This window comes from Bison bison, unplaced genomic scaffold (genome assembly GCF_000754665.1).
Source record: "Bison bison bison isolate TAMUID 2011002044 unplaced genomic scaffold, Bison_UMD1.0 scf7180017851016, whole genome shotgun sequence".
Lineage (NCBI taxonomy): Eukaryota > Metazoa > Chordata > Mammalia > Artiodactyla > Bovidae > Bison > Bison bison.
Window position 1 is genome coordinate 845,854 of NW_011481589.1, and position 16,865 is coordinate 862,718.

Genomic DNA, 16,865 nt, shown 5'->3' on the forward strand with positions numbered 1-16,865 from the left:
AAATTTATATATAAATATATTATATATATTTATATTTATAATAAAATATATATAATTTATATATATATATATCTCAGACATTTTCACTCTATTCTCTATGCTACTTTTCCTTTTTTCTGTATCTTTCATTTTTTCTCTCTTCACACTGTATTTGGGATTTCTCTTGGTCTATCTTTCAATTCACAAATTCTAACATCATCTATATGCATTCCTTTCTTAAATCTATCCATTGGTTTAAATTTCAATTATCATGTCTCAATTCACAATGCTCTTTCTTAATTTTTATATTTCAAATCTCATAGGTCACATTTTATAGTTTCCTATGACTTACAATTGTATTCAAACTTGTCCCTTATTTCTGTAAAAACAATAACTGTACGTAACCATGCCAATCTCTAAGATTTCTAAGGCATTAAGTCTTTTTCTGTTTCCTGTTCTCATTCATCTTGTCTTATTTTGTTGCATGTCTGCTTATGTTTGACTGAATGCTGGTCACTCTACTTGAGAGTAAATAAAACAAAGGCATTTTATTTTTGAGAGGGTTTGTTTTTGCTTCTCCTGGGCATCAGAGAACACTACCAGTTCTGGACCATGTTAAACTATATTCAAGACTTAAGGTTCACTAGACAACATAGACATTTTTCAAAGCAGTCTGTAACTCCCCAGGATGGCTAATCCATTTCCTCAACCTAAGGGTGATGCTTTCCGAAGTCGCAGTTTATCATGAGAAGAGTTTTCTATTAAATATCCCACTTTGTGAACATCCTGGACTTTGATCAGTCTTCTTCTTGCCCTGAAATACTGATAAAGTTCAAATTTACTGAAATTAGCAAAGGCTGCCAAGGTAAAATCAGCTTTCATTCTCATTTACTTAACAGAGTAAAAATTCAGTTATTTCCTCAACTTTTTACTTAAATGATTCAAGATACTGAACAATATGACCTGTGAGGAAACTGGATTTTACTGACCTATTAAAAAACAGACAAACTTAATCCATGCTATGTAAGAGTCTTTTGCAAATTATCCAAAGACACTTTATTGCATATTAACTGTGAAAAAGTGAAAGTGAAGTCACTCAGTCGTGTCCGACTCTTTGTGACCCGATGGACGTAGCCTCCAAGGCTCCTCCGTCCATGAGATTTTCCAGGCAAGAATACTGGAGTGGGTTGCCATTTCCTTCTCCAGGAGATCTTCCTAATCCAGGGATTGAACTCAGGTCTCCCACAGTATAGGCAGACACTTTACTGTCTGAGCCACCAGAGAAGTCATATTAACTGTAGAAGTATAATAATTATCATATTTATTATAGAATATGCAATGCTTAATGCTACCACTGTCTACCATTTATGGCATAAATTCATGGCCTGATATTCTTAATAATTTCTATTAGGCAGTAGCACTCTTCTTATTAATTCTGAGTTTTTTAAGTAGAAATAATCTGTAATAAATGTGCAAATATCTTTGGATTTCCTGAAGTACTCCTAAGATTAAAAATGCATAGAATTTCTTAAGAAGAAATGAAACAAGTTCCTTAACTAGACTTTATATCAAATTTCATCATCTCTGAGGTGGTTGTAATTTTTTCAACATATCCTTTGCCTATTCTTTTTTTCCAATGAAATGTGTTTATTCATGAGTATTCAATTTGTCTACTGCTTAAGTTTTCTTAATATGCTGTAAAACTTGGGAGTTGAAAACTCTGAAATCAAAGCTAACACACAGTCACCCTAAAGAGTATTCCTGATTTTCTAAGTTTATAAAAAAGATAAATTTGGGCCTCATTTGCACTGTTTGATTAACTTCTTTTATCTCTATTCTTTTGTTTGTTATTTTGGAATTAAATGCTTAATTAGATAAACACTGATATCAAATATATGCACTGTGAGCATATCCTTAAGTATGGGATTAAAAAGACTTATAAACTATTTCACTGAATACAAAATAGACAGCCATATTTCAGATTAAAGAAAAAAACCACTATGTTGTATCCTACTATAAACACTGTCATCAAAGTAATTATGTCAATTTTAATGGGATTTTGGCATTGTTTTAGTGGAAAAGCTGTTAACTTGGGGGTTCAAGAACAGACAAATATTTATTTCCTTGAAAATAATGGCATATGCTTTCAACTTACAGGAACTTACCCAGAAGTTTTCTCAGGGTCAAATTAATTCTTAAGGGATGAGACAATTTAAGAAAACTTGACCACTGTCATGTTTTGAGAATTTTTTTTTGTCATTTGTGTTTTGATTTTATGGCATTTTTTTATATTAAAAAAAATTTGAATTAATTCATTTAAGACATCTCAAATGAGTATCTGCCAAATTCTTGATACTAGAAATAACCAACAAAAAATGGACCAAAAACTGCCATCAGACCTTACATTATACTGGTCAAACTCGATTATTTCTTTCTTTCTTAGTATTTCAATCTTATATTTATCTAGATTTTGGTATAAAGTGACTTCTTTTTACTACTGTATGCTTTGCCTTACAACCTTGCTATATCAAAGCTCTATTAATGCCCTGACAAACTTTTGAGAAGATAATTTTGAGTATCAAAAGCTCTTTTTAAAAAAGTTTTAAAAATATTCATGCAAATACACTCAGAAATTTCACTCCTTAGAACTTAGCAAAAGGAAATGATTAACGATGTACACAAACTCTAGAATATTCACTACAGCATCATAGTACCAGAAAACTAAAAATAATTCAACTGTCCAATAATACATGAATGGTTAAACAGATACACAATTACTTAGTCATGTTTTATAAATTATAAAACTGTATACAAACGTGATAAACCTTGTTTTTAAAATATGAAAAGATATGAATAAGCTGATCCCATATATGTTACAAGTATAGATGGCTACATTCCAAAATATCAATCATGGTTATCTCTAGATTATGAAATTGAGAGCAATCTTACCTCTTTTTCCCTTCTGTTTTCCATATTTTCTACTAAATTAGAAAATAATAATTGCAATAATCAGTCAATAGAGACTACATTATTTACAAAATTCAAAAGATATTTAAATGGTTTCAGTTTAATCTTTAATACAAAGACTAAGTATTACAGAATAAGAGCCAAGGTATATTTACAATTTGCTCTGTTCTCCAAATATTGTTGATAATCCTACAGAACTAGAGTACTGCTGGAAAAAAAATACCACAGAACAATGCCCAACATTGCCAGTTGTAAGATGGCACCAGACAATCAAAATAAAAATATATTTTGGGTTAGTTACCTATCCAGGGCTTCTTTGAAGTACTTCCTCTGGACATCAAACTGAAAGACTGTACGTTCACAATCAGTTGAAGCATTATCACTGCCCCCATGTTTCTTCAGGAAGGCATCAAATCCATTTTCATCTGGATATTTCAAGCTACCCATGAATACCACTAAGTGAAAAGAATTCAAAGTCACAGAACACAAAGATACAGACAATGCTTTTATTAACAAGGATGAAATTTCAAAACAAACTGGTAGAAAATACGCCAACAGTGATTACATCTGGATAATACTTATTTTCTTCATTGTACTTCTGTTTTTTTAACTTTCTATAATGCTCATATATTATTTTTAAATTAAAAAACTAAATATTTTTAATGAAATACGCAATTTATTTGTAAAAGGTTAAAATGTAAACTGACATATATGCAAATTAATTTCTACTATAAAAACTCATAAGGTAAGAAATTCACCCTTGAGTACCTTAGAAAACTAGCATACAAAGAAGTAGTAATTCAAGAGTTCATAACTGAATAGCATTCACAAAGGTTTTACTTGGGTACATAAATAATTACACTGAAGATTTACTGTTTTGCTTTGATATTAATCGTGCCTTTTTATTTTTTGTATTTCTAATGCTTTGACATCTTGAGGCCTTGCCAGTCCTGGAAGGAACTGCCCCTCCCAAGATGATAGTCTAAACTCCTAAAGATCAGCAATTTCCTCCTGATTGGTTGGCCTTACTGTACCTGAATAATAAGACTTACATTTTAAAATAGTTTTCTAAGCAGTTTCACGCTAATCCTCAAAACAAATACACTCAAGATTAAAATTAAGTCTTTCCCCTATGATATTCACTAAGATTTTTTTCTTAGTTTTTCTCTTATTAAACATTATCACAATCCTATCAAACCAGTTACTTATCTGTGAAATCAATTCTTACAAATTTGGAGGAAAAATCACACCCGGCAATGGTATTTTACAAAGATCTTACTGTGCTCCAAAAAGTGTGCCAGCCCGGGCAGGTCATCTGGATCAGCAAAACTCCCAACTCCAACACAAAGAGCCGCTGCAGACTGGAGTAAGTAGAACACATACAAATAGTGAGTCAATCCTACAGGAATAATAATGTCATCTCATTTTAAGGATTCACTTGGAGATGGACCTTATCCAACAGAAAGCAAGAGAATTCTTTCCCTGAGAATCTGGAGGAGCAGCAAAGTGAAACTCACCAGAACTGTGTCAGTTTCACCCTGCTGCTCCTCCTCTTGCCATCCTGCAAAATGCTGAACAGGTGCAGACCTAAGGGAAAAAGCAGAAACAGACAGGAAAAAAAGCCAAAGGGGACTGGCCAGCCCACCCAAGTATCATTTTGTGTCAGCATTTCAAAGTTCTGAACCAAGTTTGTTTCCTGATTAACCAGATTTCAGAAATCTGCAGAAGTAATATATCTGAGATTTTCTCTGAAGATCTCTAAACAATTAAAGGCTCTGTGTTCATTAATTCAAGTTACTAGATGGAAACTTCTCAATATGTCACTCAGAAAATATTGTTTTTATTAAAACAGGGCATAAGATAACAACTCAAGAAAACATCTAACAAAGATAATAAATTAATGGTTATTAAAAATCTTAAGCCATTAAAGAACTACAGAACTAAACTTTAAAGAGGCTTTTTAGTTCTTCACTTCTTATATAAAGGTATAAAAAATACATTACTTATTGGTTCACATTTTCCAAGTACTTTGGGAAAATCAATTTGCAACAAAATAGATAGTCAGGAGGTATGCCAAATTCTGCATTTAAAATGATCAGGGCAACCATTATATCAAAGTAAGTTAAAGGACATAAAAAAAGGAGAGAAAAATAGTCAATCTGAATCCTAAAGGATAGAAAGCTGAATTATTAACTTTCCCAAATTTTACAAATGTCAATTTTAAAGGGCTAACACATTTGATGACACAGATTATTCTGATAAATAGTTATCCTCTTAGAAGGCTTTAAAAAAAAATAAGTGTACACCTGGTATAAAGTCTAACCATGTGTTGGCGGGGCGGGGGGTGGGCAGGCGGGAGGTGTACGTTTTTGGAAGAACCAAACAGCCTCACGTGATACTCATAAATCCCTAATTTAAGACGTAGACACATAAACTCAGTTAAAACATGACGGAATATCCACTTCTTCAAAGCACAGTCTAATGGGTTCTGTGATGTGTTTAATAGATGCCTAACCTGCTTTCAGCTCCAACTACCCCATTAAGATTTCTTGTCTTGAACAGCTGGGTTGAAGACATTTTTGTATAAGTTGACTTAAACCACAGTTTATCAGTCAGCTTTGACCACAGCAAAAACAGGCTCTGCAATTGCTAGAAAAGAAATTCATACTTGAGAATTATCTATCCAAAAAATTCATACTTGAGAAATTCATACTTGAGACTTGATTTAAGAAAGCCTTGAACAAATCATAATTCAGCATATATCATACTTAAATTCCAATCTTGTTAATTTATCAACTTTAAGATCAAGAACTTTAAAGATCTAAAACTTTAAGATCAAGAACAACTTCCCTCTGGGAGGAAGAAAGTGGAAGAGGGTAAAAATGATGATTAAAAGAGTAGCCAACTTCCTAATTGGGTAAATGTTCTCCAAAAACCTCAAAAAACTTTCTTCCTACTATCCTTACAAATTCACATATTCATCTTAAACACAGTTCACATTTTTCAAATAAAAAATCATAAAACCACTGCAAAATCCTATACTACTCTTAAGCCATCTCTTATCTAGACTATCTATTTTATTTACCTTTTGTAGGCATTTATTCATTCAGTGAATATAAATAATTTTCCATGACTACAATCATGGGATCTTTCCTTTCACTAGTGTACCCACAGCATAAAACAATTTGATCTCGTCTTCAAACTGCACTAACCTCTTCCATTCCTTTCTAAAATCCAGAAAATCAGCTATCAGTATCTTATGAGGGAATATATCATACCAAGTTCTCAGAAAAGACAGGCAGCATCTAAGCCATTGTTTAAATGATCACTAGATTCTGACCCTGCTGCTTCTAGACAAGGTAACATTTAGAGTTTGATGTATGTAATAAGCAAAATAAAAAGGGGTACCCAAAATACTGGATGCACATCTTCTTTTGTCAAACAGGTTCACAATTGCTATATAAACCTAAAATATTTTATTACATCTTGACAATAAAATTGGCTGTCAAAAAATTTTTTAACTTAATCCTAGAGTTTTGCTTATCAGTTGATAGAGGGTATGAAGAAGTCCAAATACAGGAAAAGCTATTAATAGAGATACAGGAAGAAGTTTATAAACCAGGAATATTCAGTTATGAAGTTATAACACAGTAAGTCTGGAGCGAAAATGGACTTCAAAATTTATGTAACCTAATTCTCTTGTTTTAGAAATGAGGGGAAAAAATGAGAAAATGAAAAGGTCTAAGATCCTTTGTAAAGATAATGACAGTCTCAGAATTAGAATTCAGGTTTCCTAACTATCACTATTCTTCCCACTTGACTTATTTCTTCCCTTCTATTATTTCTCTACTTGGAATTATAAGATCTATTTTAAATTAAAAGTGAGTTGATTAACTCCTAATTTATTTATAAAGACTTTAGTATAGACTATAAAGACAATAGACTATCTACATATATATAATTTTTTCCCTGGTGTTTTGGTTTTTATCCCCAAAGCCTTCCAAGCTAAAATCACTTGGCCTATCTTGCTCTGCCAAAACAGGCATCAATTATAATCTGAATAGCAAGAGGGAATAGTTTCTTTAAACATGACTCAACCCCTTCAACACCTAAGTGAAACAACAGGCACAATCTTCTTTAAAAAAAATTTTTTTTTCCAGAAGAGTACCTATCAATTTATCTAAGACATATCTACTACTTACATTTCAAACTGTCACATTTTGAGGGCTGATTTTATAGTGTTATACATGTGATCTTTTAGATTTTAGTGTTAATAATCTGAACTCTAATTCATTTTTTTGAGAATGATACCATGTTGAATATATTACCGATATTTAAGATACTAGCTTTAACAAACATTTGCTGGTCAATTCCACTATAATGGCTCCAGAATATTATACTCCAATATTGGTATTTTCTACTTCAAAATGGAAGCATTCTTCAAAAAATATCCAGAGAGGAATATTATTTCTATCAACCAGTACTTATCTATTCACCTACTGTTATTAATATGTTTCACTAACTAAGTTCAACTCCCCATTTCTATTTCAATTCTTCCAAATTACTTATTAATTATTTGGACCACTGATGCTTCCCCATAAAAATACAAATCACATTCAGTTACTTACATAGAAATCACCCATGAGGATTCTCAGAAACACAGGCCTATGTAAGAATTCTACACTACACTTGTTCTTCTCTTATGCTTTTTCCAGTCTCTCCAAGGATAACGCATTCTCTTATTCCTCTATCCCACGCTAAGAACTTTGCAGATTCACAGCTCCAGGCATTTGTTTTTAAAATATGTTGTCAAATACACCCAGTGATTATCTCTGAGAGTTACGGTTATGGGCAACTTTTATATTTTTGTTTTTATTTTCCATTAGCTTCTATAATGAGCATTTGTCACTTTTACAATACAGCAAAAATAAGCTTTTTTTCCCTAAATTTTTTGGCCACACATTCTAGCATGAGGGATCTTAATTCCCCGACCAGGGATCAAACCCAGGCTCCCAGCATTTGAAACAGAGTCTTAACCACTGCTAACCACTGAACCACCAAGGAAGTCCCTAGAGGAAAATATTTTTTAAAATGTAATCTTTACATAGAATAAATATTCTCTGACTGAAGATCAACAGATATATACTTCCTATTTGCCAGTAAGAGACAAAACATAAGTTTGGAACTTATTACAAAGAATTCCCAAATTAGAAAAAGAGGTAACAGACATGACTCACACCTGTTTTTCAGTGGTTTTCTTTCTAGCTTCTGCCCTCTCTTCTAATTCTTCCAACTCATTATCCTCAGCGTCAAGATCATCATCATGTTCATCATCATCATCTTCAAATTCATCTTCATCATCAAAACCTTCTTCATCATCATCTTCTATTTCTGCTCCAGAATCTTCATCATCATCATCGTCATCGTCGTCATCATCATCATCATCTTCTTCTTCCTCCTCTTCTTCCTCTTCATCATCTGTTGCATCACCCATTTTACCTTCCATATTACTTAGGTCTGAAATCAAAAGTGCCTGCAAGCCATTTCGTAATTTGATGTACCTAAAAAATAAAAAATGAAAAAAAAAAATCACAAAACATTCAAGTCAGCTCTTCATTATACTATGACACTGAAAGATGAACTCCCCAGGTTGGTAGGTGCCCAATATGCTACTGGAGAACAGTGGAGAAATAACTCCAGAAAGAAAGACAAGACGCAGCCAAAGTGAAAACAACGCCCAGTTGTGGATGTGACTAGTGATGGAAGTCAAGTTCGATGCTGTAAAGTGCAATATTGCATAGGAACCTGGAATGTTAGGTCCGTGAATCAAGATAAATTGAAAGTGGTCAAACAGGAGACGGCAAGAGTGAAGATCGACATTTTAGGAATCAGTGAACTAAAATGGACTGGAATGGGTGAATTTAATTCAGATGACCATTATATCTACTACTGTGGGCAAGAATCTCTTAGAAGAAATGGAGTAGCCCTCATGTCAACAAAGAGTCCAAAATGCAGTATTTGGGTGCAATCTCAAAAATGATAGAATGATCTCTGTTCGTTTCCAAGGCAAACCATTCAATATCACAGTAATCCAAGTCTATGCCCCAAGCAGTAATGCTGAAGAAGCTGAAGTTGAACAGTTCTATGAAGACCTACAAGATCTTCTAGAATTAACACCCCAAAGCAATGTCCTTTTCATCATAGGGGACTGGAATGCAAAAGTAGGAAGTCAAGAGATACCTGGAATAACAGGCAAATTTGACCTTGGGGCACAAAATGAAGCAGGGCAAAGGCTATCAGAGTTTGCCAAGAGAACACCCTCTTCCAACAACACAAGAGAAGACTCTACACATGGACATCACCAGATGGTCAATACCGAAATCAGATTGATTATACTCCTTGCAGCCAAAGATGGAGAAGCTCTATACAGTCAGCAAAAACAAGACCAGGAGCTGACTGCGGCTCAGATCATGAACTCCTTATTGCCAGATTCAGACTTAAATTGAAGAAAGTAGGGAAAACCACTAGACCATTCAGGTATGACCTAAATCAAATCCCTTATGATTATACAGTGGAAGTGACAAACAGATTCAAGGGATTAGATCTGATAGAGGGCCTGAAGAACTATGGATGGAGGTTCGTGGCATTGTACAGGAGGCAGTGATGAACACCATCCCCAAGAAACAGAAATGCAAAAAGGCAAAATGGTTGTCTGAGGAGGCCTTACAAATAGCTGAGAAAAGAAGATAACCTAAAGACAAAGGAGAAAAAAAAACAAAAAAAACACATCTGAATGCAGAGTTCCAAAGAATAACAAGAAGAGATAAAGTCTTCCTCAGTGATCAATGCAAAGAAACAGAGGAAAACAACAGAATGGGAAAGATTAGAGATCTATCTCTTCAAGAAGATCAGAGATACCAAGGGAATATTTCATGCAAAGATGGGCACAATAAAAATAGAAAGGTATGGACCTAACAGAAGCAGGAGAGATTAAGAGGAGGTGGCAAGAATACACAGAAGAACTATAGAAAAAAGATCTTCATGACCCAGATAACCACAGTGGTGTGATCACTCACCTAGAGCCAGACAACCTGGAGTGCAAAGTCAAGTGGGACTTACGAAGCATCACTACAAACAAAGCTAGGGGAGGTGATGGAGTTCCAGTTGAGCTATTTCAAATCCTAAAAGATGATGCTTTTAAAGAGCTGAACTCAATATGCCAGCAAATGTGGAAAACTCAGCAGTGGCCACAGGACTGGAAAGGGTCAGTTTTCATTCCAATCCCAAAGCAAGGCAATGCCAAAGAATGTTCAAACTATCGCACCATTGCACGCATTTCACATGCTAGCAAGGTGATGCTCAAAATCCTTCAAGCTAGGTTTCAACAGTATGTGAACCAAGAACTTCCAGATATACAAACTGGATTTAGAAAGGGCAGAGGAACCAGAGATCAAACTGCCAACATCCACTGGATCATAGGAAAAGCAAGGGAATTCCAGGAAAACATCTGCTTCACTGTCTACACTAAAGCCTTTGACTGTGTGGATCATAACAAACTGGAAAATGGAATACCAGATAACTTCACCTGTCTCTTGAGAAATCCGGATGCAGGACAAAAAGCAATAGTTAGAACCTTACATGGGAACAACAGACTAGTTCAAAACTGGGAAAGGAGTACAACAAGGCTGTATATTATCACTTTGTTTACTTAACTTATATGCAGAGTATACCATGCAAAATGCTGGGTTGGATGACTCACAAGCTGGAATTAAGATTGCTGGGAGAAATATCAACAACCTCGGATATTCAGATGACACCACTGTGACAGCAGAAAGCAAAGAGGAACTACAGAGCCTCTCGATAAGGGTGAAAGAGAAGAGTGAAAAAGCTGGCTTAAAGCTCAACATTCAAAAAACGAAGGTCATGGCATCCAGTCCCATCACTTCACAGCAAACAGATGTGGGAAAAGTGGAAACAGTGACAGATTTTATTTTCTTGTACTCCAAAATCACTGTGGATGGTGACTGCAACTACAAAATTAAAAGAAACTTGCTCCTTGGAAGAAAAGCAATGACAAACTTAGCATATTAAAAGGCAGAGAAATCACTTTGCTGAAAAAGGTCTGCATAGTCAAAACGATGATTTTTCCAGTAGCCATATACGGATACAAGAGGTGGACCACAAGTCTGAGTGCCAAAAAATTGATGCTTTCAAACTGTGGTGTTAGAGAGACTCTTAAGAGTCCCTTGGACTGTAAGATCAAATCAGTCCATCCTAAAGGCAATCAACCCTGAATATTCATTGGAAGGACTGATGCTGAAGTTGAAGCTCAATACTTTGGTCACCTGATACAAAGAGCTGATTCACTGGAAAAGATCCTAATGCTGGAAAAGATCCAAGGTAAGAGAAGGGGGAGACAGTGAATGAGATGGTTAGATGGCATCATCAACACAATGGACATGAATTGGAGCAAACTCAGGGAGATAGTGAAGGACAGGGAAACCTGGCGAGCTGCAGTTCATGGGGTCAAAAAGAGTCAGACAGGACTTAGCGACTGAACAACAATCCCTATCCTCTTTTATACTGTTTTAACTTTTTTTCACATCATTTATCATGCTTTTTTCTGGTTTTGGTTTTGTTTCATTTTTAAATTTTCTGTCTGCACCTTTAGAAAGTTAGCTCTGAGGACAGGCTTTTCTTTTTCTTCATAGCTATATTTCTAGCACCTAAGTCATTGCCTGGCACTTAGGAAACATTTAAGAAACATTTGCTGAATGAGCAGAATGCCAATGCCCAAAGGGGGCCTGATATATAATAGGTATTTAATGTGCCAAGTGAAACAAAATATCAGGTAGTTCTATAAAATAAATAAAACTATGTGTACACACATACACAAAAATGTACACAAATATACATTAAATGTACATAAGTGAAGTGAGTGAAAGTCGCTCCGTCATGTCCAACTTTTTGCGACCCCATGGACTATCCAGTCCATGGAATTCTCCAGGCCAGAATACTGGAGTGGGTAGCCTTTCCCTTCTCCAGGGGATCTTCCCAACCCAGGGATCTAACCCACGTCTCCCGCACTGCAGGTAGATCTTCACCAGCTGAGCCACAAGGGAAGCCCAAGCATACTAGAGTGGGTAGCCTTTCCTTTCTCCAGGGGATCTTCCCGACCCAGGAATCAAACCCGGGTTTCCTGCACTGCAGGCGGATTCTTTACCAATTGAGCTATGAAAGCGAAAGTGAAGTCACTCAGTCGTGTTCGACTCTTTGCAATCCCATGGACTGTAGGCTTCTCTGTCCATGGGATTTTCCAGGCAAGAGTACTGGAGTAGGTTGCCATTGCCTTCTCCAGGGGAGCGCCCCAATTCAGGGATCGAACCCGGGTCTCCCACATTGTAGGCAGACGCTTTTACCATCTGAGCCACCAAGGAAGTCGGCAAAAGCCCTAAATGTACATAAAGGTGTAGCAAAAGAACTAAAAGGACACAAACCAAATGTAATAGTAATATATATACATATATATATATATATGGAGAGAGAATAAAATTAGAACAAGATATAAGAACTTTAATGCTTTACACTATAGTTTCTACATATTTTTCAATCTTTTGTAATAATAAAACACATTGTTTGTATAATAAAAAATAATTACAATCCAAAACCCACTCCTTAACAAATTAAGTACACACACAAACACATACAACCCTTAGCTTGAATTAACTTCTAAGGGTTAAATTCAAGACAGAATTAACTTCTATAAATCAAACATCAAATCTATTTAAAGACAGTCATGGACAAAATGCTCTTCATCATCACTTATTCAACACTGTATTAGAAGTGATAGCAAATGAAAACAAATCCACAATATAAATAAACAAGAAAGAACTATAAGGCTAAAATATTGAAAGCTAAAACAATTCACTGCAAAAGTATATGATTAACTACAGAATGCAAAAGAATTTTTAAAAAATGAGTAAAAAAAGTGTTCAGCAAAGCATCCAAAATCAAGAACCATAAAAAAAAAAATCACAAATTTCCTATAGACCAAAGCTAATCAATTAAAATGAGATTTAAGTAAAAGATTCTATTCATAAAAGCAAAAGAAACTATAGTACATCCAATAACCACTCACATTTTATGTAATAACTTATATATCTTAATCCATTTAATCTTCATAATAACCCTAATGAGTTGTTATTCCCAATTTACGGATGAGGAAACTAAAGCACACAAAAAAAGGATTTTTATTTGCCTAAGTTTAGCAGGGATTGAGCCCAAGTAGCATGGCACCAGAAGCCAATCTGTTCCTCATCCAACAACAGAAAACTAGAAAACTTTACATGAGAAGATAACAGACTTGACTAGTCATACCATGCAGCTGGAATGGGAACACCAAGTATTACAAAGATATAAATTATTCCCCCAAATTAGCCTATAAATTCAAGGCAATTCCAATTTTAAAAGCCCAATAAGTTTGTATTTGTGTGTGTGTGTATGTGTGTGTGTGTCTAACTAGCTGTCGAGACTGCGCTATGCTCTGTTGTGTCTGACTCTTTGCAGTCCCATGGGCTATAGCCCCCCACAGGCTCTTCTGTCCATGGAATTTTCCAGACAAGAATACAGAAACAGGTTGCCACTCCCTATTCCAGGGCATCTCCCCAACCCAGGGATTGAACCTGCATCTCTTGTACCTCCTGCATTGCATATGGATTTTTACCACTGCACTACTGGGTAACTTGGCATAATGATTCTAAAATTCATATGGACAAAAAAAAAAATACGCCAAGAACTTTTTCAAAAGGGAAAACATGACGGGAACTGCCTTACTAATTATGAAATATAATCTTTTAAAGCAATTAAAATTAAAGAGTATACTAGAACAAGAATACCGACAGATCAATTTAAGAAAACAGGTTCTAGAAACAGAGCACTGCTTATAATATCATTGTAACACTGTTTACTATGATTCAATAAATGATTTTGAAACAACAGGTAATTCTTTAGGGAGATAAAATAGCCATTTCTACCTTACACCTAACACATATAAATTCAATAGCTTATAGAGCAAAAGAAAAAAAGTCTTAAAAGTAATTATGAGAAAATACTGTTATAATATTGGGGTGAAGAAAATTTATGCTAAATAAGATACAAAATTATTGTTTTGGGGGAGATTTCACTATATTCTAACTTAAAATTCTTCTAAAACAAAACATCATAAACTAAATCTAACAGAAAACTGTATACTTAGAGAAGAGGATAACAATATACAAAAGAAGTGTCAGTCCCTCAGTCGTGTCAGACACCCTTTGTAACCCCATGCACTGTAGCCCACCAGGCTCCTATGTACATGGGATTTCCCAGGCAAGAATACTGGAGTGAGTTGCCATTCCCTTCTCCAGGGGATCTTTCCAACCCAGGGATCGAACCCAAGTCTCCTGCATTGCAGGCAGATTCTTTACCATCTGAGCCACCAGGGAAGCCTGTAACAAGATATGAGTTCCTTCAAATCAGTAAGAGCATAAAACAAAAACAAATAAAAATAAGTTTAAAAATATATACAAACAGGGTATTCTCACGTGCTTGCTTATGAGTCTCAGTGGGTATAGTATTTTTGTAGTATATGGCAAACCTATTTTCTTAACAATGATAACTCTGTATACCTTTTACCCCAGTGATTACATTTCTAGATGTCTCACAGAAATAGTCACACACATGCACAAAGATATGTAACAATGTTCACTGCAGCAACATTCGTGATAGAGAAAAGTTGGAAATCATCCAAATTTCCACATAGAGAAAAACATGCAAATAAATTATCTCCTGGCCGTACCATAGTATATTATATAACTTTGAAGACCTCATTTTCATATACACAGATAAAATAATTAGCCACTCAGGTTCTAGTCTTACATTGCTATTTCTAGACCTAGATAGTGCTAAATCATTACAGGTCAAAAAGGGTACTTGGGAAGATAACCATGAAATATATAACTTGTCATTACCTCCCAACTAAACCATGTAGTCTCTATTTATGTGTGTGTGTGTTGACTGTGTATAAATTTTTGGAGGAGTAAGGCTCTTCTAAGACGTCTAAGAAAACCTCTCTCCCTTTAACTTATTCAACCTGTCTACCTCAATTTGGTTTCACCCTCTCATGGTTCCCGTACTGACTATAAAGACTGAAGTAGGAACTTCCCCAGCAGTTCAGTGGTTAAGAATTGGTGCTTTCACTGTCAGACTCAGGTTAGATTTCTGGTTGGGGAACTAAGATCCCCCAAATCCTGCAGTATGACCAAAAAAAGAAAAAGAATTAAAAGACTGAAGTAGGTCTTTTTCACTCTCCTTTTTCACTTTCTTTTTTTTTTTTTTGTGCTGGAGAAGACTCTAGAGAGTCCCTTGGACATCAGGAAGATCAAACCAGTCAATCCTAAAGGAAATCAACCCTGACTATTCATTGGAAGGACAGTTACTGAAGCTCCAATACCCTGGCCACATGATGCAAAGAACCAACTCATTGGAAAAGACCCCGACGCAGGAAAAGACCGAAGGCAAAAGGAGAAGAGGGAGCAGAGGATGAGATGGCTGGATAGCATCACCGACTCAATGGACATGAATTTGAGCAAACTCCAGGAGATAGTGGAGGACAGAGGAGCTTGGTGTGCCACAGTGCATGGGGTTGCAAAGAATCAGACACGACTTAGCAACTGAACAATGACACAGTGCAATGCAACAGTATCCAGGTGTCTAAGCATTTCAGGGTGAAGTAGTGAAAGGACCATGGGCTCCTCCTGTGTCTGAACCTGGTCTGCTGCTCACAGGCTTCCTGGCCTTAGGTCTCCAGGGTTGACCTCATTTGGAGAAAAGTGAGCAGTGGTTTCCACATGAAAAGAGTGGAAGCTTAACACTAGGTAGACAGCAACAAAACTTCTTTTCCCTTTACATTTTAATATGGTGAGTGTGAGCAATTACAATAAACAAGGATCATTGGAATTTCTAGGGTAGATCTAATTGTGATTTTTTTTCTTTATATATATATATTTTTTTAATTGAAGTATATTTGACTTACAATGTTTCAGGTGCACAGCAAGGTGATTCAGTTGTACATATACACATAGATTATTTTTGAGATTATTTTCCATTATATATTATTACAAACTATTGATTATAATTCCATGTGCTATACAGTAAACCTTTGTTCCTTGCTGCATGTCTATATTTTTTTTTTTTATTTTAATGTTTTAGATGATTTCTACTTTTTTTTTTTTTTTTTTTTTTTTTTTTTTTTTTTTTTTTTTTTTTTTTTTTTTTTTAATTTCAGATATACACATGCTCCCCATTCATCAAGACGCTTTTTAGTTCCTCTTCACTTTCTGCCATAAGGGTGGTGTCATCTGCATATCTGAGGTTATTGATATTTCTCCCGGCAGTCTTGATTCCAGCTTGTGCTTCTTCCAACCCAGCGTTTCTCACGATGAACTCTGCATATAAGTTAAATAAGCAGGGTGACAATATATAGCCTTGACGTACTTTTCCTATTTGGAACCAGTCTGTTGTTCCATGTCCAGTTCTAACTGTTGCTTCCTGACCTGCATATAGGTTTCTCAAGAGGCAGGTCAGGTGGTCTGGTATTCCCATCTCTTTCAGAATTTTCCACAGTTTATTGTGATCCACACAGTCAAAGGCTTTGGCATAGTCAATAAAGCAGAAATAGATGCTTTTCAGGAACTCTCTTGCTTTTTCCATGATCCAGCGGATGTTGGCAATTTGATCTCTGGTTCCTCTGCCTTTTCTAAAACCAGCTTGAACATCAGGGAGTTCACGGTTCACGTATTGCTGAAGCCTACCTTGGAGAATTTTGAGCATTACTTTACTAGCGTGTGAGATGAGTGCAATTGTGCCGTAGTTTGAGCATT

The 16,865-nt window shown here is 35.4% G+C and overlaps 1 protein-coding gene across 2 annotated transcripts in view; it reads right to left on the reverse strand.

Moving 5' to 3' along the window:
* The window catches only part of NRD1 (nardilysin (N-arginine dibasic convertase)), a 103,788-nt gene that overhangs the window by 73,274 nt on the left and 13,649 nt on the right, over positions 1-16,865 (reverse strand). Inside the window, exons 2-6 of one of the 2 annotated variants that reach the window (XM_010849746.1) lie at positions 8,186-8,507; positions 5,462-5,595; positions 4,464-4,533; positions 4,226-4,307; positions 3,248-3,401 (exon numbers count right to left, since the gene is read on the reverse strand). In XM_010849746.1, the coding sequence (XP_010848048.1) occupies positions 3,248-3,401; positions 4,226-4,307; positions 4,464-4,533; positions 5,462-5,595; positions 8,186-8,507 (762 nt within the window). The remainder of the gene's footprint in view (positions 1-3,247; positions 3,402-4,225; positions 4,308-4,463; positions 4,534-5,461; positions 5,596-8,185; positions 8,508-16,865) is intronic. The other variant, XM_010849752.1, reaches the window with a different exon arrangement.